General features: G+C 33.0%; 1 protein-coding gene across 1 annotated transcript; it reads left to right on the forward strand.

The window, feature by feature from the left end:
* The first annotated feature begins 211 nt into the window (after positions 1–211).
* Positions 212–22,510, forward strand: LOC114330234 (ADP,ATP carrier protein). Its single transcript, XM_028279557.2, has 4 exons — positions 212–519; positions 13,567–13,828; positions 17,298–17,532; positions 21,786–22,510. The coding sequence occupies exons 1-4, from the start codon at positions 360–362 to the stop codon at positions 22,029–22,031; spliced, it is 903 nt and encodes a 300-aa protein (XP_028135358.1). The 5' UTR covers positions 212–359; the 3' UTR covers positions 22,032–22,510.
* Positions 22,511–24,681: the final 2,171 nt, after the last annotated feature.

Raw genomic sequence — 24,681 nt, forward strand, 5'->3', positions numbered from 1 at the left:
ATTTTCGATATCTCTTTATTATCGATTAAATAATCACATTTTAAAAAGTAAGCTAAAACTATTAATTAAATTTAAATAAATATTAATAATACTCCTTCTTATGTCTATTTGAAAATTCACGTGATTTTTGTAATTGCCGCCATTACATTTTTCCGATAATTTTTAGACGTGGCAACTGTGCAACCACTGTACTATTCTGGGATAGGAGCACTGGGAAAGCACATGACCGACGCGCGGCGATGACAATCACCAACGCCTAGCATCTTCCTCACTTGCAGTTCGGTGCGCGGTCTGTTAACAGCCGATTACAAGTACTCTACCATATTCTTTTGAGAAAAGTTTTAAAAGAATAAAACAAAATGTCTCTCGCTGATCCCGTTGCCTTTATGAAGGATTTCCTCGCTGGAGGTATTTCCGCCGCTATTTCAAAAACATGTGTAGCTCCAATCGAACGTGTAAAGTTGCTTTTGCAAGTACAACACATCTCCAAGCAAATCGCTGAGGATCAGCGTTACAAGGGTAAGATTTTATTCATTATTTAAGTGATTTTATGCCATGGAAGCGATTTCCGGTTCACATTGTATTGTACTTTTCTTTTTATACCTTCATACTTCATACCCTTATATGAATCGTGTGTTACATAACTAACGTTAATCCTTTAAAACTTGTTAAATCGGTGCAATCCCCAATTTTCATGTTCAATAGTTCAAGAAATGCATGGAATACTGTATCACCTTCCTTTCAACTGGTAATTTTTTAAATAAAATTACAGCAAAAGTATTCTATATGGACTGTTATCGCTCAAGGTTAAAGATGAATTTAAATTGCGTTTAAATCCGATTTGTACTAGTTTTAATTGAGTCGTGTTTGGATTTAACATTAATAATGATAGTTATTGCAATGTAAAACACAAAAACGCCATGACTGAGATGTTGGATCGATATCGGAATGCCTAAATTGTGCCAAGAACAAGGTTTCTAGGGCACGTGGAAACGAGTTACATAAAATGTGTATTTTAAATTGAATATAATTGTATTAGAAGTTTGTATTTTTGGATACTGAACTATTCCAAAGTATATTTTAAATTCAGTTAATTACGTAAGAGATCAGATGGGTAAAGTTACAGTACACCTCTACTAACCTTGAGTATCTGATAACAGTTTAAAAAATTGTAAAAGCTATTTTACTCATTTAATACCTTTGTAACCATTAATTCAATTGTTCAGAATTTTATCTTGAGATAAGATTCTACAATGATAGACAACTTACACGGGGCGATTTCATATTTTTCTTATATAAACTTTTCTTAGAATAATAAACCTTTAAATTGAAAGGCTTTAAACCATTATCTCCACTGAAATTTAATTTGTGGACTATCCATGTTGGCACTGATGGCAGTGACTAATGGCGATGTCCTTGAAATTAAGACATGTTTTGAGCAAACCATTGTCATTGTAGCCCGTTTCTCAAATTCAAAATAAATAAAGGCTCTAGGGAGATTTATAAACTCCCTATTTATCATATTAATGATTTGTGTATGAAAATCAATGGAGTAATCACGTGGCATTTTCTTAACCTTCTTTCTGTTAAGTACCACATGGCTGCGGTAAAATGGCGGTTGCTAAGCGACCATGAATCATACTTAGTTTAGGATTTCTCTTGTGCACAAAATTTTAGTTTTCATTTTCAGTGTCTTTCGATTTCAATTCCTACTTAATCTTGTGATATTTACCTATTTACTTATCTAAATTGTATAGCAGATTGTATACATAACTTTCATTCCATTTTTTAAATTTGTTAAAGCTGCCACATATATATTTTTTTCACTCTTTTGTCCCATTATTTTTTGTATGTTTGCATTTAAGACATTTGTGGTTCAATTGTATACATACTCATAATACAGTAAAACCTGCCATATCCGGATCAATGTGGCGACAGACCGATCCGGATATGAAAAAATCTGGATATCAAGACCACTTTTTTTATAGTCTCTGAAATGTTTGCTCCTTCATCCTTCCAGTAATCAACGCTGTCAATAACTTTCGTCGATAGACATATTTTATAGATTCTATAATACCTTTGATCCATAGACTGACAGAGGGATGTCACATTTTGGTGGCAAAAAGACACTTTCTTTTGCCATTTTTTAGTTATTTTAGGTCAAGATGAGAGGGTGGGTTGTCCAACAGCAGGACTGCCTTTATCGGTAGATTTCGGTAGATGCAAACAGCAGAACCGTCCAGATATGGCAGGTTGTACTGTACTTCTGAAGACTATAATCTTAGCTGAGGTTTTGGGCAAAACTGTTATCACCAGCACCAGAGATAATTCAAAACGATAATTGCAGTGAATAATCCACACATACTAAAGCCACATCACCACAGAGAGGTCTTTCGGATGTCCGGTTTCCCACGGCACTCAAGATAAAAAACAAGTCTAACCTCCCCAACAATATGTCTGCTATGATGTTGCTTTCTGATTATTGCATACTGGCATGTGGATGTCTCATAAAGATGTTTTTTAAGTATAAATATGTTAAATAATGTCGGTGTGCAACACTGTCTTTGTGCAACCCTTTTCTGACCGAACATGGAGATATAAGTTTGAGATCAGTCTTATATATCCTTAACATCGAGTCCTGTTGTTCTTAGGATAATATCAATTGTCATGTCAAATGCCTTCTCGAAATCAATGAAACATGCATAAACATTTGTTATGTGTGTATAATCAAAGCATTTATACAGACATATAAGCATTTAGTACATCCATATGAAGTGGTACAGGGTAGAGGGTACATTCCACTCTGCTTGAGGGTTGAAATTAATAATTTGCAAAGCAAATTTACCCCTGATTGAAAATGTAGTTAATTTCAACTTTATTATTGGCATACCACTGAACTACTAAAAACTAAAAAAGCTATGTTAACTTCACAGAAAACCACCAAATAGCTATTGGCCTAATTTAGCTCCCCTCAATTAGTTGTTTGGAATAAACATTAAACTGCCAATCTCATATTAATGATACCCAACAAAGATATAAACCGAGGAGTATCCCATGCCCAAAAATCGGATACTTAATCATAAGGAAATTTTTGTAGTGTTCAAATATCTGCCTACTTGGCTGTTATGTGTTCTGTCTTACTTTATGGTGTCGAGTCTTGGACTGTGAATAAAATCAATCTAAATCGCCTTGGGGCTTTCGAAATGTGGTGCTATAGAAGAATTTTAAAAGTTTCTTGGGTGGAGAAGATCTAAAACTCCACAATACTAGAATGTCTCAGCAAGACTACTGAGATTATAAAATCCACCAAGAAGAGAAAGCTGGAGTATTTCAGACATGTAATGAGAGGTCCCAAATATAGGTTGCTACAAAATATCATGCAAGGAAAAATAGCAGGCAAGCGCAGTCCAGGACGAAGAAGAACCTCATGGTTGAAGAACTTTCGAGATTGGTATGGTGTTGATACAAGCATGCAATTTAGGGTGGCAGTGAATAAAGTTAACATAGTTATGATGGTAACCAACGTTTTGAAAGAACATGGTACATGAAGAAGAAGAAATATTTGCAAAAATGAATGCTGGGTAAAAAAATTGAAAATTATCATATTATTGCTTTATCTGTCTGCTTGTGCTAGGTTTCTGCTCCGTTTTCTATTATGTACCGAGCACTGCACTGAACTAACACTTACTGATCATAGGTATTTCTAGGCAAACATTCTAGATATTCTTTATTTATTTCGATACTAGGTGATATTTTGTGACATTTTGTAAAGATATGTTGCGATTTAGATTCATTGAGAATGTCATTCTTTATGTGCCATCTCTTTGTCCACTTTTCAATGCCCCTAATATGCCTTGGAAGAGATTCAGTAGCTGTTGCAGGATTATCATATGTGACTAAAATCGTAGTGTTGTCTGCGAATGTTATAGTAGCTACATTTTCATTTGTTGGTATGTCATGTCTAAATCATCGGCTTACTGCCAAAACCAACTAACTCCACTTTTTAAAGTTTTGAGGAATTGACGTTTTAAACTTTAATTTGAAATGAAAAATCGTTTGAATTTAAAAATGATTTATGCCCGGTTGCACCAACAGATCTTAAGCTTAAGTCGAGAATATCATAAGAATTAATATAATATAATTATAATATATTACAATAAGAATACCATAATATAATAATAGATATAATTGATAATAAGGTAAGAATCTAAAATTATGGTGCAACGTAAGTAATACGCAAGGAGGCACTATCTATAAGTAGAGCTTAGCTAAGCTGGAGCTTAAGATCTGTTGGTGCAACCAGGCATTAATGACTGAAAAATATTAAAGTAAATATTATAAACGAAACATTTTGTTAAAAAATTATTAAAATGAAGTGAAAGTTAAAAAAAAGTACAAAAAACATTTTTTTTTCGGCACTTGTCGGGTTTTGGCTGTACAAAGTTAGTGAACTTCTAGGTAACTTGGAACATCATTGTCCTCCATATCAGGCACTTGTCTTGTTTTGGCAGAACTAGAATATTGTAAATGATAAAATACTATTTTATTTAAACAGAGATGTGCAGACAACTGCACATCTCTGTTTTTGGCTGAATAAAAGTGTCATCATTGGAGTTAGTCGTTTTGAGACCCTTCTGTTTCCCACATTTAAAATCTGCTTTGAAGTGTCTGGTTTCATCAGTACATTCTTTGATAATTAGTAAGGACAAAGGCGTACTTAACTCAGAATTGACAAAAAGTGGAGTTAGTTGGTTTTGGCAGTAAGCAGACGAAATATCAAACATAATATAGGACCCAGAACACTACCTTGAGGGACTCCTGATCCGATAGGGTACATTTTTGATATTTCTGCTTCATGTCTGTGTTATGGGTTAAATTTATGAGAAGTTTTCTGTTCTTGTTTCGACATTTATAAGTTGTCCATCAAATTTTTTTAACAAATGTTTGACTTGATGACATGCTAATCGGTTGTCTCAAGTGACAGATTTTTTTAACTTGTCCTTAAGTGCCTTTAAACAATCTCTGAAGTGTTAAATTTAATTGTAATTCTATATATGTACATATTTATTTTATGATGTTGTATTTTATTTAGTATTTGTTTGTAATGTTTATAAATGTTGCTTAATTGTATATTTTTTGTCAATGGGCTTGCCCCGTTTATTAACAACAATAAATAAATTATTTATATGTAGGTATTTTATTAATTTTTACCATATACGCCGGCTAACCCAGATTTTTGATAACACGGATAGGCAGCGGTCTGGATTAATCCGACTTATCGAGGTTCATCTGCATTATCACTTAGATTAAAAACTAACAAAAGTGAATTTAATGTTGAAATATTGAATGTAGTAGGGAAATCACCTTTGACCCTATTAATGCTATTAGGAAATAATGATGTGATAAGCTTTTTCATATTTCAACAAGCATTTATCTACAAGGTCTTTTGAAAATTGCCCACTTAGCATTAGATAAATTTACTTTTTTGAAAATTGTGTAGTAAATTATATTAAAATGATTAATGACTTGTATCTGGGTTTCATATTTTGCCTTTACTTTGAAATTGTTGTATTAAAACATTGTTAAGTAAGTTCTAGTTACAGAACAAAATGTACTTCTTTATAACATGACCTTCACAATACTGACCTATATTGCCATTATACATAGGTCTGGATCCCGCATATGAAAAACAAGTTGATTAATAGCAAGCTGAAAATTTGTTAATAGCTTAAGGGTGTCTAGTCAGACAAACTTTGATATATAGGAACACTGGAACAGGTTAAAAATTTGGAACAGTGAGACCACGAAAACGTCACATGTATTTTGTCTGACAGAACTTCCAATTGATTTGTTACCCTTTCATTAAACTCTCATGCAAAAATCAGGCTGGTATTTATCACCAAATGGGAATTGTAATGAGTGGAACACGTAGAATGTCAAATGACAGGAATTATGACAGGTGATAAATAGCAGTCTGATTTTTGCATGAGAGTTTAATGAAAGGTTAACAAATCAATTGGAAGTTCTGTTGGACAAAATACATGTGACGTTTTCGTGGTCTGACCGTTCCAAATTTTTAACCTGTTCCACAATTAAAACTTCCAGTGTTCCCATATATCAAAGTTTGTCCGACTAGACACCCTTAAGCTATTAACAAATTTTCAGCTTGCTATTAATCAATTTTTTTTCATACGTGGGATCCAGACCTAACAGTTTGCTGGGATAGTTTAATATTTATGAGTATGCAAAGTCAAAATAATTCAGCCAAAGTATTTACCCAAAGTGGCCCATATACCGTGGCCTGTGACCACTTTCATTGTCTAGATGGCTAATTGCCTGTGATATGTATGACATATTGTTAGTGTCACACTGTACGCATGTTAATAATGACGTAACTTTGTGAAATTCAATTCATTCCAGATTATGATTATTCTTCAACCCTACACTATCATTTTTACTGTTATTGCTTTTCTTTAGTATAGTTGTGGCCATTGTTTTACCAAGACGTATATAATAAAATGGATCCACAAAAACCGCTTGTGTTGCTATAATTATGGCATTCGCTACAAAAAGGCGAGTAAAACATAGGATGGAGTGGTTAACAAAACGTGAATAGTACTCTCATGTTTTGACATTTAGTTTGACATGGATTTAGTTACATAACCATAGTATGCAGACATTTTCAGAACTCAAAATTCCCAGTAGTAATCTTCTTTACTGTTCTTCATACTTTTGCTGTCTTTGTTTATATATTGTAATGTAGATGTGCAAGCAGTTTCATTTTATGAATTTAGGCTCTATGGGTATCAAAGAGAGATTCATAAAAAATAATTCTTGAACTATGCCACACCTGTAAAAACGATGAGTGGATGAACTTCTTCATCTTCTTCGATTGCCATATCCATTACGAACATAGGCCATTAACATGGCAATTCTGATCTTGTTTACGGCTCTTCTGAATAGTTTGACTGATGTGAGCCCGAACCATTTATATTAATGAACTTATATCACTGTATTATTATTAATAATTTTACAGTGAATCATCTACCTTTATTTGTAATTGATATCTGAAGAATAATATAAACATTTAATTACCCAATTAATGCATTGATGATATAGTAATCATTATTTGATTACCTAATTAATTACAATGGCATATTTTAATAATTTATAGAAATGTTTTTCTACAGAATTCAATGGATTGATGTTTGTTAAAAATTTTACTTTGCCCCAAGTCATTTTGGAGTGTGATTCTAATGTCTTAATGTTTCCATAATCTTTTTTGTTTGCCAAAAATATGTTAGCCATGATTACATAAATCACTAAAAATATATTCATTGAAACTTGGCAAATGTTTTGTTTGCTGGATGTTTGGATACAAGTTCTATTAAATAATATTCCTATATATATTTTTAGCTGGATTAAAAACCATTTTTCAAATTAGAAACCCGCTTATTGGAATAGTCTTCATGCTAAGCAAAAATATTCCTTTAACCGGGATATTGCAATAACCAATCATTGGTGGCTAGTAGAAATGTTTTAGGGTTTCAAATTTCTATTCCTTACAGAGGTAAATTCCTATAACCTGTATGCTAACAACTGGGTTTGATTGTATTAACCCGGCATTGGTCGCTAGGTAGGTTGTTACGCAAGTGGTCGCGCGTTAGATTTTCTCTCACATATCCCAATTTTGCCTTTATTTACAAAAAAGATAAAGTTTCATCAACGATAAAGCCATTTGCTTTAAAAAGACACGACATTTTTCTGTTTTATTATTATTATCTTTATATAAAATGTGACTATTGATGCCGCCAATATTTAACATTGAAAAATATATGGTAAGTGACCATCTACAACTAACCCGTGAAACAGAATATAGGATTTAGGGTAGGTGGGGGCAAAGGTACGCATTTTCTAAATTTTCATCTCTAGTGAATCTCCTAATGCTTGAATTGGCACAGGGTATAGATGAAAGTGAAATTAATACATTTTGTAATCATATTAGGCAAATGGAAATTCTTCAATATTATTTTTGTAGTGTTGATAACTTTTTGAAAAAAAAATGTAAATGCGTACCTTTGCCCCACCCAATGGGGCAAAAGTACGCATGTGCGTACTTTTGCGGATTTGAGACATTTTGCAATTGAGACAAAATTAGCTGATAGAATATCAAGCTCAATTTGATATTCACTTTGAAGATTGACTTGAAACATGCATTTGCCAAGTCTACCTCACTGGGGGCAAAGGTACGCACTTCGAACGTTTGCCACATTTCAACATTCGCAGTGCGTACCTTTGCCCCATTTGTGTGAGTACTTTTGCCCCATCCGGCAACCAATAATATATCTAACCTCAATATGAAACTATGCACATATGAACTTTAAACTGTCATGTAGAAGAAGACTTCTAACAATAAACTTTCAACATGCCTAACCAATAATAATCTGAGTTTGAAAGATTAAGAATTAGAATCAATCAATTTTTAAGAAAAAATAGATCAAAAGGTACAAAAATAATTTTTATCTCATTTTTGTTGTTGTGGTCGCCCTGATTGCGCCAAAGTTTCTCATCCAATGCTACTGAGTAGTACAAACATACGCCACAAGATGTTGTCGCCAACATATAAGAAGTTACTGAAAAATGTAGGTGCGTACCTTTGCCCCGTGCATACTTTTGCCCCCACCTACCCTACATATCATCGACCACATTCACGGCGCCTTTTATTACATCATAAAAGGATATTATTTTAGGTTTTAAGGGAAAAAATAAAATTAATTTTTATACACAGTTGGTGACGCCGGTGGTCGCTTGATGAGAGAATCTCTCACATGAAGCGCACTGACTCAATATGGTGATACTTAGAAAACTGAGTCACTATCTGAGCGGACGAGTCTATTAGATTGTCGAGGGAGGATAGTTAGGAGACTAGAAGGAACTACAGCGCGTATAATTTCACAGAAAAAAGTTGTGTGCAATTTTCTGAAACTGTGAGAGAAAATCTCATATAGCGACCACTGCCAGGTTAAAAATAATTCATACATTTCTCTAAATGTTTTGATACAGAAACTAAAACATAAAGTTTAAAAAAAGAAAGAAAGGTACTAAGTACATCTATCAAAAAAATCTTAATTTATGAGTCCACCAAATGTTGATTTTGACAATTTAAAGAAGTAAATCGGGCTTTTTGTCAAAAAGGACTGTTTTTTGCACAGGAGTTATCAGAAAATATTGACTAATATACTATTCATTTGTCTAAATAATTACTAACTGTTAATAAACACTTTTGGAAATGAAAGATGTTAAAATGCCCAACTTCAATCAGACTATATCCCACTAAATAAAACCTATAAAATGTTTTATTACTATTATTATTTAAAATATAAATTCATCACCACACTGTGTAAAGTTAGAAAATATTTAAATTTTATCTAATGACTCAAAAGCACAATTGAATCAAACTAATGTATGTACTTACCATTAATTTCTTCTACTACTGTAACCGAAACACATAAGCCGTATTTGTCCATCATGCCCCGAACTTACCCAGAGAGAGAACGCCTGTGCATTACAAAATTGGATGTTCAATAAAGTCGAATTTTTCCCTCCGAACAACTAATGCACAGGCGATCTCCCTCTGGGTAAGTTCAGGATACGTTTGGGGCATACTGCTCAAATATGGCTAATATGTAACAAAATTTTTCAAAGTTTGCTACGATTACACTATTCTATATTACATCACATTCAAGATGAAAATGCTTTTAAATTAAAATTTTCCCTATGGCTCGCGACATCCCCTTGACTTGCCGCCCAGGTGCGTCACACCCCTTGCACCCCCTAGGTCTGAATAGCCCTGTGTGCTGGATCAGATAACAGGGAATCTACAGGGTAACATTCTCATCCATGTGGCAAATATGTGAATGGTTAGATGGATTAGTGAAGTGACAAAAAAGGATAAAATGTAGAATAAGTATAAGGCAAGTCAGGTGGCACCAATTGATGCCAAAATAAGACAGCATAGATTAAGATGGTTCAGTTATCTTAAAGATGCTAATCAGCTGATACCAATTGCTGTTTGAAAGAGTAGGGGAGGAAGACCAAAGAACCAAGTGGAGATGCCTAGGCAGGACATGTCAGTATAATTAATTGTTATTGGTATTACCTGTATGACCAACCTTCACCAGCGAATGTCATCTGAATGTATTTTGGAAATAACTAAATGAGCAATTTTAGTCATTTCCTATAAAATGAAGCCACAATTACAAGTATTTTATATATCATTTTAGTTTAAAAATTATATCATGTCACAAAAGGAATACTTATAGGGCAGTTCTCCAGCAGTGTTTATTTTCTTGCATCAGGGTAATGCACCCAGTCATAAACTTGCCATTCATAATCATTGGCTTTACAACCCATAGTGTGTCTTGTCCTGTTCTAGGATCAGCTTCTATTCCTTCCTACCCTTCGCCTTGTTTTTTTCAATTTCGTACTCAACTCTCATGCGTTGTCTTCCATCTGGTCCTTTAATTGTACCTCCTCCCTGTCTCTTCTCATTACTCCAACCAGTCTTTGGTTATAAATGTTTTTCAATGGCCCCATCTTGTTTATTCTCTCTAAGTGGTCTAGGGACCGTTCAAGTATTACATAATGCAGGTTAGGGGGCGCAAAAATCTTCAAAAATTGCGTTAAGCCATAGTTAAACTCCCATAAGAGTGCGTTACGTTGGGGGGGGGGGTTAAAAATCTTCAAAAATCGCGTTACGTAATACTTAAACGCTCCCCTAGCCACCACAGCTTTTTATTTTGATGGACCTACTAATACTATGTTCACTATACCTAAAGGTAGTAAAGCTCAAATTTATTGTGCCTACTCCATAATCTGTTTTTCTACAGGCCTAAGCTTGCAATTACCATACCTGAAATTGCTCAAGTAGGCTTCTTTGATAAGCATCCACCATATTCTCCAGGTTTGACTCCGTGATTGTTTCCAAAATCATGTTCTCGGCAAAGAATTCCAAAATCAGCCACAAATCTGTAAATTTCTGAATTTTATAAAATTATGACACAAAAACTAGAGTTCCTATTTATATTAAATAATTCAATTGTAGTTGGACGTTTTCATAATTGCGAATAATGTTACCATTATCTTACTTAAGTCAATAGGTTTGTTCTAGCATCAGTTTCAAACGGTTTGAAACCATCAGCGAATAGTCGACCAGCACGAGTAGAGGGGATAGCACTGGTGACGGTATTATGTTCTCTCACTGACCAACCGTTTGCTGATGGTTTCTGACTAGTTTGACTGTTTGCTAGAACAAACCTAATATTACCGAATTCTACTTGCTGACATCTCCTTGTACTAAGATGTAACAAGGTCATCTACATGACCCTCTACTACGTCGCAAAATACACATTTTTATTTAATCAATAGTTATCGATATATATTTAAAATAAATTTATAGACTACTGATAAAAAGAATACATTGCAGATAACAATTATTAGTAAATTGATTTTATCAGTGGCTCCACATTTGTAGACATTCTTTTGAAGTATCTGATAAAAACATGCATTATAATACTTGATTGTACTTCAGGTGATATCAAGATCTTTAATCATATGAAATATTTCATAATATAAATTTCAATCAATTACTGTTTTCAATGTTATCAATTATGGTACATAATTGGAATCATTCGGAACTTGTAAGGACATAATATTTCAAAAATATTTCGTAATATCGAGTTATTATTTTATTGCAAATTGTTAACATATTTGTAGATTGATCATAGAAAATGTTATTAATTCTTCAGAAAATATACCAGAAGGATTTTCTATATTATTCTCCCTCGCTATATATTGCCAGTGACTTTTTTTAACTGAACCTGACTTTATCGATTTGTTTTGTGTCATATATAACTACATTCTCGATATTCAAGGCTGACTGGATGACCTGCCAAGATTTATTTATACACCATTCAATGTTCTTAGTGACATAAGTATTTCAGATTGCTAGTATTACTAAAAATAAAATAGTATCTATTTAAATTTATACTAAATGAGGAGTAAATAGTTAATTAAAAATGAACCTTAGTTTGGACAAAAATAAAGCTTAAATATTTTTATAAAATTTTGCGCATAATATAAAGAAATCTACTCAACATCCATGAATTTGTTTATAACATAAAATTGTCCTGTTTTGTTCCCATATTTCTGTGAGTAGCGAAACAAATGTACACGTTTCAAGGTGAATTAAGTTGATCCAATTAAGAGTTTTGTTTATTGCGAGTCATCATGGGTGTGAGATATTTGTGTTCAATTTCATCATTTTTAACACCTTGGCTGTGTTACGAGACAAATAGACCTGTATTACACTAACGGTTGGCTGCGTTGACTGTGTCGTAACACACTGTGGCAAAGGCTCACTATGGGACATAATATGTCTCGTGACACACTCAACGTAGGTTTATAAATATTTCTAACTGCAGCCAAACTTATCAGGTAGAGGTTGCCATTTCCTAACATTTGTTACAATATAATAATCCACAAATCTTTTTCCTTTTCATGTTCTGGTTGTTGGTAATCATCATGGCTATCTTTAATTTGTTAAGTTGTCACTGTTTTGCCCCAAGGAAATGCATCCTATACCCAGACATCTTTCGTCATTTACCTTTTCTTCGAGAATGACTAAATGTTTACAATTTTTCAGTGTGTACCAGAATCAATGAATATCAACAAAGTCCAAACTTATTTAAAATTTACTGCGTAATCAGATACATATTCTAGTTTATCCATAATTTAGTTAAATGTTCAATATTTAATGTATCATCATAACATCACATTGTAAGATTACAGTCTTTTGTTTTGTCTACTGTAATATGCAGTGATTCACTAATCAAATTTCAAAAAAATGAATCTCATCTTTTGCACCTCACAAGTCTTTCAACTATGGATATAAAATAGCACCAAGTCCTTCAAATTTTGCTGAAATTCTTCAAAAGATTCCAATTTTAGAGGATTCAGTATTTATTCGGGCATGAGTAAATGCCTTGTTATTTGCATTGTAATTCTTTAGTTAAACTTCTGGGTACACTAGCATTTTGATGCCTGCTCCTATGGAAATGGAGAATGAGAAGAAAAGTAATGTGACTTAATAATATTGACATTTGATTTTTTGAATGAATAATTGCCAACTCTATACAGCCAAGCACAGCACGAAGGAAGAATACATGTTCATTCATAGGGATAATCATTTGTGCTCATATGACCATGCTTAAATTGGGTTGAAATAAAGTAAGTAGATTTCAATAGTGTTAAACTCTGCTTTGATTTTGGGTTGGTTTTCGTCAGTTCAAATGAAATTACTTTATCTCTGCTTTCAAGACATTTACTTTTACATACTGTAAAAAACACTAATTGACAGATTGTCCTCATATAATTAATTATAATTTTGAATGTTTCCCCTATTTAGTCATACTTTGTGAACTGGAAAATAACTTTCCCACATTTTTGGAATTGCTTTAAAAAAATTTGTAATGCATTTGTAATTTAACCGAAACATTTTTTGTGTAGGTATGGTAGACTGCTTCGTACGTATCCCAAAGGAACAGGGTGTTCTTGCATACTGGCGTGGTAACACCGCTAACGTCATCCGTTATTTCCCAACCCAAGCCCTTAACTTCGCCTTCAAAGACAAATACAAGCAGATCTTCTTAAGCGGAGTAGACAAAAAGACACAATTCTGGCGTTACTTCTTAGGTAACTTGGCCTCTGGTGGTGCCGCCGGAGCTACCTCCCTCTGCTTTGTATACCCACTTGATTTCGCCAGAACCAGGTAAGTTCCGTCTTTGATAATTTAATGCATTATGTAAACAGCTACTACTAGTTCCCCATAAACGATTTTCGTCTAGTTGATTTAATTTTAATGAATATAAACTTCATAACAGTTTACTTTTTATAATCATATCCAGTCACCAAAATATATCTTACAGCAAAATAAAAAACTTTGATTGAAAATGAAGAAAGAATAATTCTTTCCTTCTTTTTCATTTTTCCCTTACAAGATGTGACTATTAAATAACGAAACTGACGCTCCTATAAGAAACCCTATGTATATAGCATTATATTTATCTTTGTTGATTTAATCCATATAGTCATAGGATTCGTTTTCTCGCGATGCTGTGATTGATGAAACTGTTGGAAAAATTGCATATTGTTTTACTTAACAATGCAACAAATGCGTACAAATTCCAAATGTCTGTCAAGAGGCTTCTAACAAGTACGGAGCTCTCAAGGTTGGACTAACTGTGATATCTGCATTAAAAAGACACAATTTGAGTCTGCTGCAGCTCAGAACGTTCTGAAGCAATACAGAAGACTTCCAGCACTGTTTCAAATAATGGAAAATTCACCAAAGCGTTTTAGGGATAGGTGAGAAGTGTAAATACTCCAACGCTTGCAGATTAGTCATAGAAATACAGTTTTTAGTTCTCTTCAAAATTCCATTTATTCTCTTTTTTAACGAGTTACATTGAAATGTTGAAATATTACTATTTATGTTTACCGTTTTCACTAGAAATCCGCTAATTCATCTGCATACGAGTATATTATGTTTGCTATTATTAATTTATACACTTTAATTTTCCTGTCTCTTTCTAATTGATATTGATCAGAGCATATTTAATTATTAATGGCCAGTTTCACCAAGGATGAATATACTGCTGGTCTATTCGATGAATAAAGTTATTGGACTAATAAAACTGACACATCATTGTTTCAACAAAATCAAATAAATATTTATTCTTTGAATAAATTGATAAGTTAACCTCACGCGTGATAATCCGACAAGACCGTGAGGCAGCATCTGTCTCACGTGGGGCTGAACTTGTTGAAGATTTTCGATGGTGCTTGGAGCGATAGATTGCACAAAAAAATACAAGCCTTGGACGCCTATGTGGCTCAGCAATACTTTTCTTAACCTATTTTCTTGTGGCATTTTTATCATTTAATTTAATAATTAATTTAATCTTAATCATTAATGTTTTTATTGGAAACAAACCAGTTTTACTTTAATCTAAATTTATTTTGACGTTTCAATTTTCACTTTCGAAATCGTTCTCAAAATACTACATACTGTATAACTACTGTATTTTGAGAACTAGCAATTTTTTCACATGTCGCAGTTACTGTTTGTACCAAACACTGTCTGTTTTTTATTTTCAAAAATGTCTTTAAATTTCTTAATTCTTGAAATCAGATTTTCCTTTTCATCCGTAAATAATTTTTGGTTCCTTACGTTTTCTGCTCATTTTTAGAAATCAAATTCAAATATGAATCGATAACAATAACAAAGATGTAGGATATGGATATGATTACGGCGGTTAAAAAAATACAAAGCGTTTGCGCCAACGAGTACAGATGGTGGAAAAATCAGGACACTAGAACTTATTCGATGAATAACAACTAACTGTGGCATACAAATAGTTATTGGAACGCAATAAAATCTTATTCAAAACCAGATTCACCTATTTATTTGTTGGTGAAATCGGCCCTAAGGTGTTTTAAAATAACCAAGATTTAGAGCTAAAACATACGGATGTCTTTTGAACTACAATCTGTTTTACTACATATGGGCGGCTAGTTTTCGCTGAATAAGGCTGCACCTACATTAGATCCGTATTTCTCCGATCCGATATCGGGCGATTGGTAGGAGAAGCTATAGCAGAGAAGCAGTTCGACGTCGGCCGATATTGGATCGGAGAAATACGGATCCAATGTAGGTGCAGCCTAAAACAACTGCTTGTCGTAATTTCCGACGACGCACAGTGGTTCCAAATGTCGAAAACGTGGTTATGAACCTTTAAAAGCGTATATTTTTATACACTTCGGAACTACTTTCGCACTCAAGGGTTTTTAGCATCGCTGATTACGAATCTGAAATTATTTTTTCTTAAAAACAAAATGGCGGATCCAACATGGCGGAAAGAAATTGAAAATGTCAATCACACCGCAAATTTTTTTGTCAAATTTTGTAGTTTAATGTCGCTGATTACAAATCTAACCTTATTTCTTTTTAAAACAAAATGGCGGATCCAATATGGCCGAAAGAAATTCGAAAATTTTATGTTAAACGCATATTTGTTTAAAATTTTATAATACAAGAGACTTTTGAAATTGCTGATTACCAATACATTTTCTTTATGAAGTACAATATTCAAAACCTATTACTTATGTACAACCACCCATACATATTCAACAATCGCTAGAATCTGTAATATGCGTCATTTTCCACTTTTGTATTCAAACAACTGCCAGCAGTGTATAGGCAGTTATTCGCGGTGTGCAAGTACTTGAAGGGGATACGAGAAACGATCGTTCGCGAATAGCGGAGAAATCTTGCAACTTTCTTAAATAATTCATATTGTCAATTGAAATTGTCAAATTGACATATATTTCATACCTACTGTCATTGAAGAAGAAAAATTATAATATGTTGCTCACAATATTGATATAATATGCAATTATTATATAAAAGAATATTTAATTAATTGTACTTTGCTTGCAGTACTTCATTTTAATAATTAATTTTATTTACTACATACAATTGTTTACCTTATAATAACATAACCTAAATCTTACTTTTTCTTCTCATAATTTTTTTTGGGCTACGGCCTTGACAGTTATCCAGCAACCAGGCCAATATAATTAAAAGTGCGAAACAAGTTGCCGAGCTATGAAACCAGGTGTCGCTTTTCCGAACTTGCACGGTCCCAATAGGCAGCTAAGGCAAAGTGATTAGTATGAAACAACAATAGTACCGACGATAGTATGATAAACAAATGTAAACATGAAAATCCCTAAAGAGGGACGTTTTATTTTACCTCGTGAAAATTATTTAGTATCAAAATTCTAAACAAGAAACATTGCTATGGTTGCTATTCAGAAGAAAAAAAGTTTTAATCACAAAGCTTAAATCATAACTGTACTGTCCGCAGCATCTAGCGGGGTGGCAGGGAAGTACTGATCGACAAACCCAACGATCACATGTCGCCCATATGAGATGCCTCGGACGACTCGCGACGTCATCGTGTATACGCCATCGAGTCATCGTGGAATGTGTCGACGGGACCGTCGTCAAAATTTTTGCCCGTCTCTGGAATGGACGACAAAGACGCTCGCTTATATTTAACCATATAAATGTACAGCCGTCGACAATCTGTCACCGAATCAAAAGACGTCCGTGTGTTATAGCTCTTACGATGTACAGTGAATTTAACATTAATGTTTAATATTCTATTTTATAGGTTGGCCGCCGACGTCGGTAAAGGTGCCGGTGAACGTGAATTCTCTGGTTTGGGTAACTGCTTAGTCAAAATCTTCAAAGCTGACGGCTTGGGAGGATTATATCGTGGATTTGGTGTATCAGTACAAGGTATCATTATCTACCGTGCCGCTTTCTTCGGTTTCTACGATACTGCCAAGGGTATTTTGCCCGATCCTAAGAACACTCCTCTTGTAGTTTCATGGGCCATTGCACAGGTAAGCATTAACAATTTATTAAACTATTAAAAATACTACCTTAGGGGGGTATGGTTTGAAATCAACATATCAAACACATTTTTGTGATTTTTTTTCGCAATATACAATTCGACATTGATTTGTCATTATGAACTTTAGTACATTATTTAGCTTGTTTTGGCTTTCAGACAAGGTGTCGATGACATTTTAATATGACTTCGAGTCATCTTTTGTGATACATAGTTTGGCGTAATGATCATCCTTCTTTCCCTTGATCCTTAATTTGTGGTTAACTGTAATCTTGCGGATCAACGTGGAATGATAAATTAGTACCACCTGGTTATTAATATTTTGAATTTTAGGAGAAAAACTTTTTTGCTTAAAATTTTTTTCTCTGAGTAGAAGGGGAATGTAACGTTCCGTTAACTTCTAATTTTTTTATAGTAGATTATTTTGGAAGCTATGGTAGAATTATTTTATTTTTAAATCAAATAAGCATATTAAAAACAATTCAGAGAATATTAAAAAAAAATCAATCCAAAATATTAAAAAATAAGCCATTGGTGACAAATTTTGACAGGCATCTAAAAAAAATGGATTTTGCGGTGGATAGCGTCACTGGATCATACGAACACAAAAAATTCAAAAATATTTAATTATTAGTTTCACGAGGTAACAATGTCGAGTTTTTGAATTTTTGGTATCAAAGTCAAAAATACGAAATTTTTGGTAAACATTTTGTGAAAATCAACAGATTTATTATTGTTGAACAAAAAATAAGCACAAAACGAAAAATATCTCGACGGTGTTACCTCACGAAATGCAAAATTTCAGGTAGGTCGGTCAAGTAGTTTTTCAGTTACAATGTCCACCACATTTGAAAAATCAGTTTTGAGAAAAATGCGTTTAAAGTTTTGACAAGTGCATCTTCATCTTCTTATTTGTCTGCCAAATCGTAAAGTGATGCACATTGGAATATGTTTTTTGAATCGCGGAGTAATCTACAAAAAATAAGACGAACATTTGTTTAACGTTTCTCACTATGCTCAAGCCAGCTGGCGCGAAACCGCGGCAAAGCGAGTCGAAGGTAAGGATATTCAACACGCTGTATCTCTGGTAATTTTAATCCGATCAATCTGAAATTTTCAGAGAGTATTCTTGAAAGTATGCACTGTTATTTGAAATAATAAATTAAATATTTCAAACCATATCCCCCCCCCCTTAAATACAAGTTAAACAGTCAACATATTGTTTAATTAATTGCTTTGGCATATGAGAATATCATTTAATAAATCAAAACTGATAATGAAAGGAGGTTTTTTCTTTATTCTTTGTACACTATTTCTATTGCATTGAAGTTCGCAAGTTGATGTTTTATAATCTAAAAATTTCAACTACACTTCATTAACTATGAAAACCTCATTCTCTAACTGTGCCAACTCAATACCTTCTTTTTGTAAAATTCACTTTTATAACCTTCCGATAGGCGCGCCCATTTAACTGGAACAGTCGCGAGTATCTCGGACATACGTGATATTACTTATATTTTAATCAATAATGAAAATAATATTAATATATACATAATACTTATTTAAACCTACAGAGGGTTTATATCAGGGGTAATATCAAATCGTAGAAGTAAAAATATCGACATTTCCGTTATAATAAGTCACAAACTCCAAATACATACATTAAATTTAAAATTTAATAATTTTCACAGATTCATTTTCAATATTCACAAATAAAAATTTAAATTACACATTGTCATTGTATTGGTATAATTTTTACGCCATTTCCAAGAATAAATTGCTTTAATATTTTTTCTCTGAAATTTTTCATAAAGCCAAGATTGTATGTTTTCAATGTCATCTTATTCCCCAGGTTCTATCGTATTTTGTTGTGACTCAGAATCTTCTTCATATTCCTGGATGCCACCATTTTCTTGATGTCACTGTCATCTATAAAATTTTCTTTATCAGTTGAGTCACTACCTATAATCATTTCTAAGTGCTTCATCATCTTCTGGATTATTAAAGTTAATATAATTTTTTCTGGTAATTAAAAAAAGTACATTTTTGTAATCATTGCATTAATTAAGTATGTGAACACAAGTTAAATTTACATTATACTCATAATATTATCGTTTGAAACAATAAAACTCATGAGGAATTTTCAGTGTTAAGGGAAAAATGTAAATCATTACAAGCAGTATGTTATAAAAACTATTTAGAGAATATTCAAGCAAATCTTTCAAGCAATCCCCGCTCTTTTTGGAGACATGTTAATGCTACACGTGGGTCTAACGCTTATCCTAATGTAATGTCTAATGGAGGTGGGGATGTAATTGCTCAGTGTGGTGAGGAAATAGTCAATCTATTTGCCAATTATTTTTCGGGTACATAATGATAGTGAGTATAATTTACCTAACTTTGAATTTGAGTACAGTGTAGATATCCAAACTCTGGAATTTAGTCTGACAGATGTTTTTGAGGGAATTATTAGTTTAAAAACTACATATTCTTCAGGGCCTGATGGTATACCTGCAGCACTTATTAAGAACTGTATGTTTTCCCTTTGTAAACCTTTACAACAAATTTTCAATTTATCATTGTCATCATCTATATTTCCACATTATTGGAACAATAGTTTTCTTACACCTATCTATAAATCTGGCAATCGCGAGTGTGTAAATAATTATAGAGGTATAACTATTCAATCAGCAATCCCAAAACTTCTAGATAAATTGGTATCGATAAATCTTACCTGGGCTTGCTGAAACATAATTATTGATGAGCAACATGGTTTTTCTAACGGAAAGTCAACTGTAACAAACCTTGTCAACTACCAACAATACTTGTTGGGTGGATTTGAGAATAAGATTCAGGTCGACAGCATTTATACTGATTTCTCAAAGGCATTTGACAGGGTTAATCATAACCTGTTGGTTCATAAACTTCATGCATCTGGCTTTGGTGAACCCATTGTTAATTGGATTAAAAGCTTTTTGATGGGACGTACACAACAAGTTCGTATCAACAATTATGTTTCTAAAGAATTCCATTGTTGTTCTGGTGTCCCACAAGGGTCTCATTGTGGTCCCTTGCTCTTTAACTTGTTCATTAACGATCTTGGTAAGGCTATCAAAAACTCGCACTTTCTACTATTTGCTGATGATCTTAAGTTATTTCGTTACATACATGATAGAAAGAGATCTTCTGCAAGATGATGTTAATAATATATGTTTTTGGTCGAAACAAAATGGTTTAAGCCTAAATCCGACTAAATGTTCTTGTATTTCATTTGGTCGTATAAATAATCTAACAGCTAATAGATATGTTCTTAATGATGTACTCTTGGATTCAGTTATTGAGATTAAAGATTTGGGTGTATTATTAGATTGTGCATTGACATTTAGAAGCCATTGTCTTAAAATTAAGGAAACAGGATTTCGCAATCTTGGTTTTTCATGATCTCTCACCTACTGTATTCAAATTACTGTACTGCTCTCTAGTGCGCTCAGGACTTGAATACTGCTCTGTTGTTTGGTCTCCATTTCATCAAGTTTACATTGATGGATTGGAGAGCGTTCAGCGGAAGTTTTTAAGATCCTTAGCTTATAAAGCACAGACTAATATAAGAAATACTGAAAATTTCGTCATAGATTATTCTGGAATAATGTCTCAATTTAATGTTGCTACGCTGACTGAAGAACCGCATGTTGTTTATATTTAAAATTCTAAACAATACTATCAATTGTCCCTCGTTATTGGATAATGTGTACTTAAACACAATACATAGAACTCGACACACTGCACTCTTTTATATTCCTTTTCATAGGACTGAGTATGCTCGTCATTTTCCCTTGTCAAGAATGCTCAGCTTATGCAACGACATGCTACTTGATCCATTCTGTCCAAGCATTAATGTCTTCAAAAGGCAGCTTCAAAGTTTAATGATTTAAATATGTGATATTTTTCATCTTCTGTGATCGAATTTACTGTCTTATTTTACAAATTTTTTGTTTAATTGTCTTTTATTCATTGATTTTTACTTTAACTATTTTTTTTGTACTCGTTTGTAAATGGTTCTACTGTTGAAATAAATAAATAAATAAATAAAAATAAATAAAAGTATAAAAACTAGAGCCTTTCAAATTGAGTATTTAATTTTGGGCCATTCTTGTGACACAAAATATGTCTGAAACGAAAACTTATCTTTATTGTCATGTTGTTTGTATTAAAAATTATTTTATTAATATTTTTTTCTCATTTCAGACTGTAACCACTGTTGCTGGTATCATCTCATATCCCTTCGATACTGTCCGTAGGCGTATGATGATGCAGTCTGGACGTAAGAAGACCGAAATCATCTACAAAAGCACTGCTCACTGCTGGGCCACAATCGCCAAGACCGAAGGTACCGGTGCCTTCTTCAAGGGAGCTTTCTCCAACGTCCTCCGTGGTACTGGTGGAGCTATTGTATTGGTCATGTACGACGAAATCAAAAACTTGATTGTGTAATTTGTTTTTCATTGCTACAAGAATCGCGCATCATTATCAACACTCCAATCGATTTTTCCTAGGAAATATTTAGCCAAATTCGATGATATATTCTTCTAGCCGTGCTTGTTTCAAACCATTCCGGGTGGAGGCGGACCATTTTATAGACCTTTAGAGCTCACTGAGATGGTTTTGCTGTCACCCCACCCCTTGCTGAGCACGACTTGGAGGAGAATGTATATAGTTGTACATTTATTTATTTTTTTGATTGCCGTAAATAAGTTCAACATCCTCGCCCGGGCGAAGTATAGACTATATTTTTGTCATTCGGAGACTGCGAATATTGCTGTTTCTTTGTCGAGTTCATGTAGAGTTAATCATTTTGAGTTGTGCGGATCGCAAATGTACCGTTGTTATATTTGGTTAAATGTAACTAAAATATTCTTTAAACATTGTATCATCATTTCACTGATGGTTAATAAAAAACAAAAAAAAACAGATTGGTTTGTTTTTATTTTATATAAACCTAGAAACCGTCTATTGTTAAAATATTGTACATTGGCTGTTATATTCTACGCAATATCCATTCTAATAGAAACTTTAAAACTAAAACATCTACGATAATCAGATAAACAATCATTGATCTAGTGATGCATCTATAAACGTTGGAAACAATATTGGAACATGTAAAAATTATTCAAAAAGAAGTTCACACGCTTAATGACATAAAACCGTAATATTTAATAAGCCACCTTCGAGATTCCACAAGGAAGTCGAGAGAAATCCAAATTGATGGTCGATAAAACAGCCTTTTAAACTTGCTGATAAATAGTCACAAACAAGGTTCTCAAAAACTTTGGGAATACAGCTCAGAATGTTAATCGGACAGTAATTGAGAATTATCTCCAGATTTTAGTATTGGGGTAATAAAACTAGTTTTCCAGTAGTCTGGGAACATACCTGTTTTTAATTACTGGTTAAAAATGTGAAAAAGAGGTCTAGAAAGTAAAAAGCTTAAGGGTTTAAGAAAAGAAGGTGGAAGACCATCTGGACCTGGCCCCTTGTTGCCATCCAAAATGGAAATTTCATATATAGACGAAATAGAAATGCCAAATTGAGATATAGTAAATTGTGATATCAACTCACCAGAAACTAAAATATTATCCTGCAAAACACAGTCTATCACTATAAGTTTTTGAAAAGTATTCAGCAAACAAATTGACACTTTCTGTACCACTAGAACCAGTGGTATTATTATAGTGTACAACTGATGTTATATTAGTTAAAGCAATGTAATCATGATCACATTGTTGTTTTAAGCATTTACATTGACTCTTAATGCAGAAAACTCATTAAAGAGAGTGGGGGATTTAGTTCTCAGATATTCTTTGTGAACTTTCTTTTTCTGAATAATTGTAACTTTGAGATCTGGACAAAACCACACCGGAAATTTCTTTGCTGAATACTTTTGCTGAACAGGAACATAAAGATCAATTGCTAAGTATATAATATCGTAAAAAGTACCGATCATATCATCAAGAGACTTATTTTTAAACAAATTATCCCAATTAAATTGAGAAAGAAAACTTGTAGCATCTAGGACGTTCATCGCATGGAAATCTCTATAAAAAGCGTCACCAGTCAGTCCAGGGTTGTTAACACATGATTCACACTTAAATTCAAAAGATAGGTGGATGATGAATATCCAAAGGAAGTAGGACTATCTCTGCTGTTGATATCTTAGCTTCGCCATCGTTCATGAAAATCAGATCCAGCAAATTGTTGTGTGCATTTTTAACGGAGTTGAGTTGTAAAAAAACTAAGAAGTTTTAACAAAAAAAAACTAAGAAGATGTAAACCTCCGCGAGGATGAATCGGGTTTACGTCTTAGCGTAGTAAAAAAAAAAACAATTTATAAAAAATAACAATAAAAAAATTAATAAAAAAAAAACAAATTAACAATATAAAAAAAATGCAAAAAAAAATACAAAAAAAAAATACAAAAAAAAAATAAAAATTTACAAAAAAAATGAACAACCAAAACAGAGTATTATTTAGATAATAATTGTAGATAATAATGTTAGTTTGTTATGTATTTAGAGTTAGAAATACAGAAAAAATTCCTCTGATTGAAAAATCAAATTTGTTTGTTTTTAAAATAACAAAATGTCTTGCTAATTGGCTCGGCCAAGGCCATCAAATTCACTCAAAAAAAAAAAAAAACGGAGTTGAGTTGATAAAGATTGTGGTATGAACATAGACCAATCAATTTGTTTTCGGTATTTTTCTGTGGGACCTTTGTTTAGTGGTGTACTGTTTTGGTTAGTTAAAACAAACAAATTAAACTAGCCATTGAAAATTCAAAATCAGTACTAAATCCAACAGAACAGAAATACCTTAATATTATGAACCCACAACCTCCTAAATTATACTCTATTATTAAACTACACAAACCTGACCACCCAATAAGGCCTGTAGTTTCTTTTTATACAGCTCCGTCATATAAACTTTCAAAAAAAACTGTCTGATATTATTACAGAATACACTAAATTTTCACCTAAATTCACCGTAAAAAATACACTAGAACTAGTTAATAAAATACAACATTTTCAATTGCCCAACTCCAGACTAATTTCATTTGACTTAAAAAATCTTTTTCCTAGTGTTCCTC

The sequence above is a fragment of the Diabrotica virgifera genome, chromosome 1, assembly GCF_917563875.1.
Source record: "Diabrotica virgifera virgifera chromosome 1, PGI_DIABVI_V3a".
Lineage (NCBI taxonomy): Eukaryota > Metazoa > Arthropoda > Insecta > Coleoptera > Chrysomelidae > Diabrotica > Diabrotica virgifera.

What these genes read in the sequence shown, in the direction of transcription:
- LOC114330234 (XM_028279557.2), top strand. Translation starts at nt 360, where the DNA reads ATGTCTCTCGCTGATCCCGTTGCCTTTATGAAGGATTTCCTCGCTGGA. An exon ending in CTTGATTTCGCCAGAACCAG is followed by an intron (nt 13,829 to 17,297) that starts GTAAGTTCCGTC and finishes TCTATTTTATAG; the next exon opens with GTTGGCCGCCGACGTCGGTA. An exon ending in TTTCATGGGCCATTGCACAG is followed by an intron (nt 17,533 to 21,785) that starts GTAAGCATTAAC and finishes TTCTCATTTCAG; the next exon opens with ACTGTAACCACTGTTGCTGG.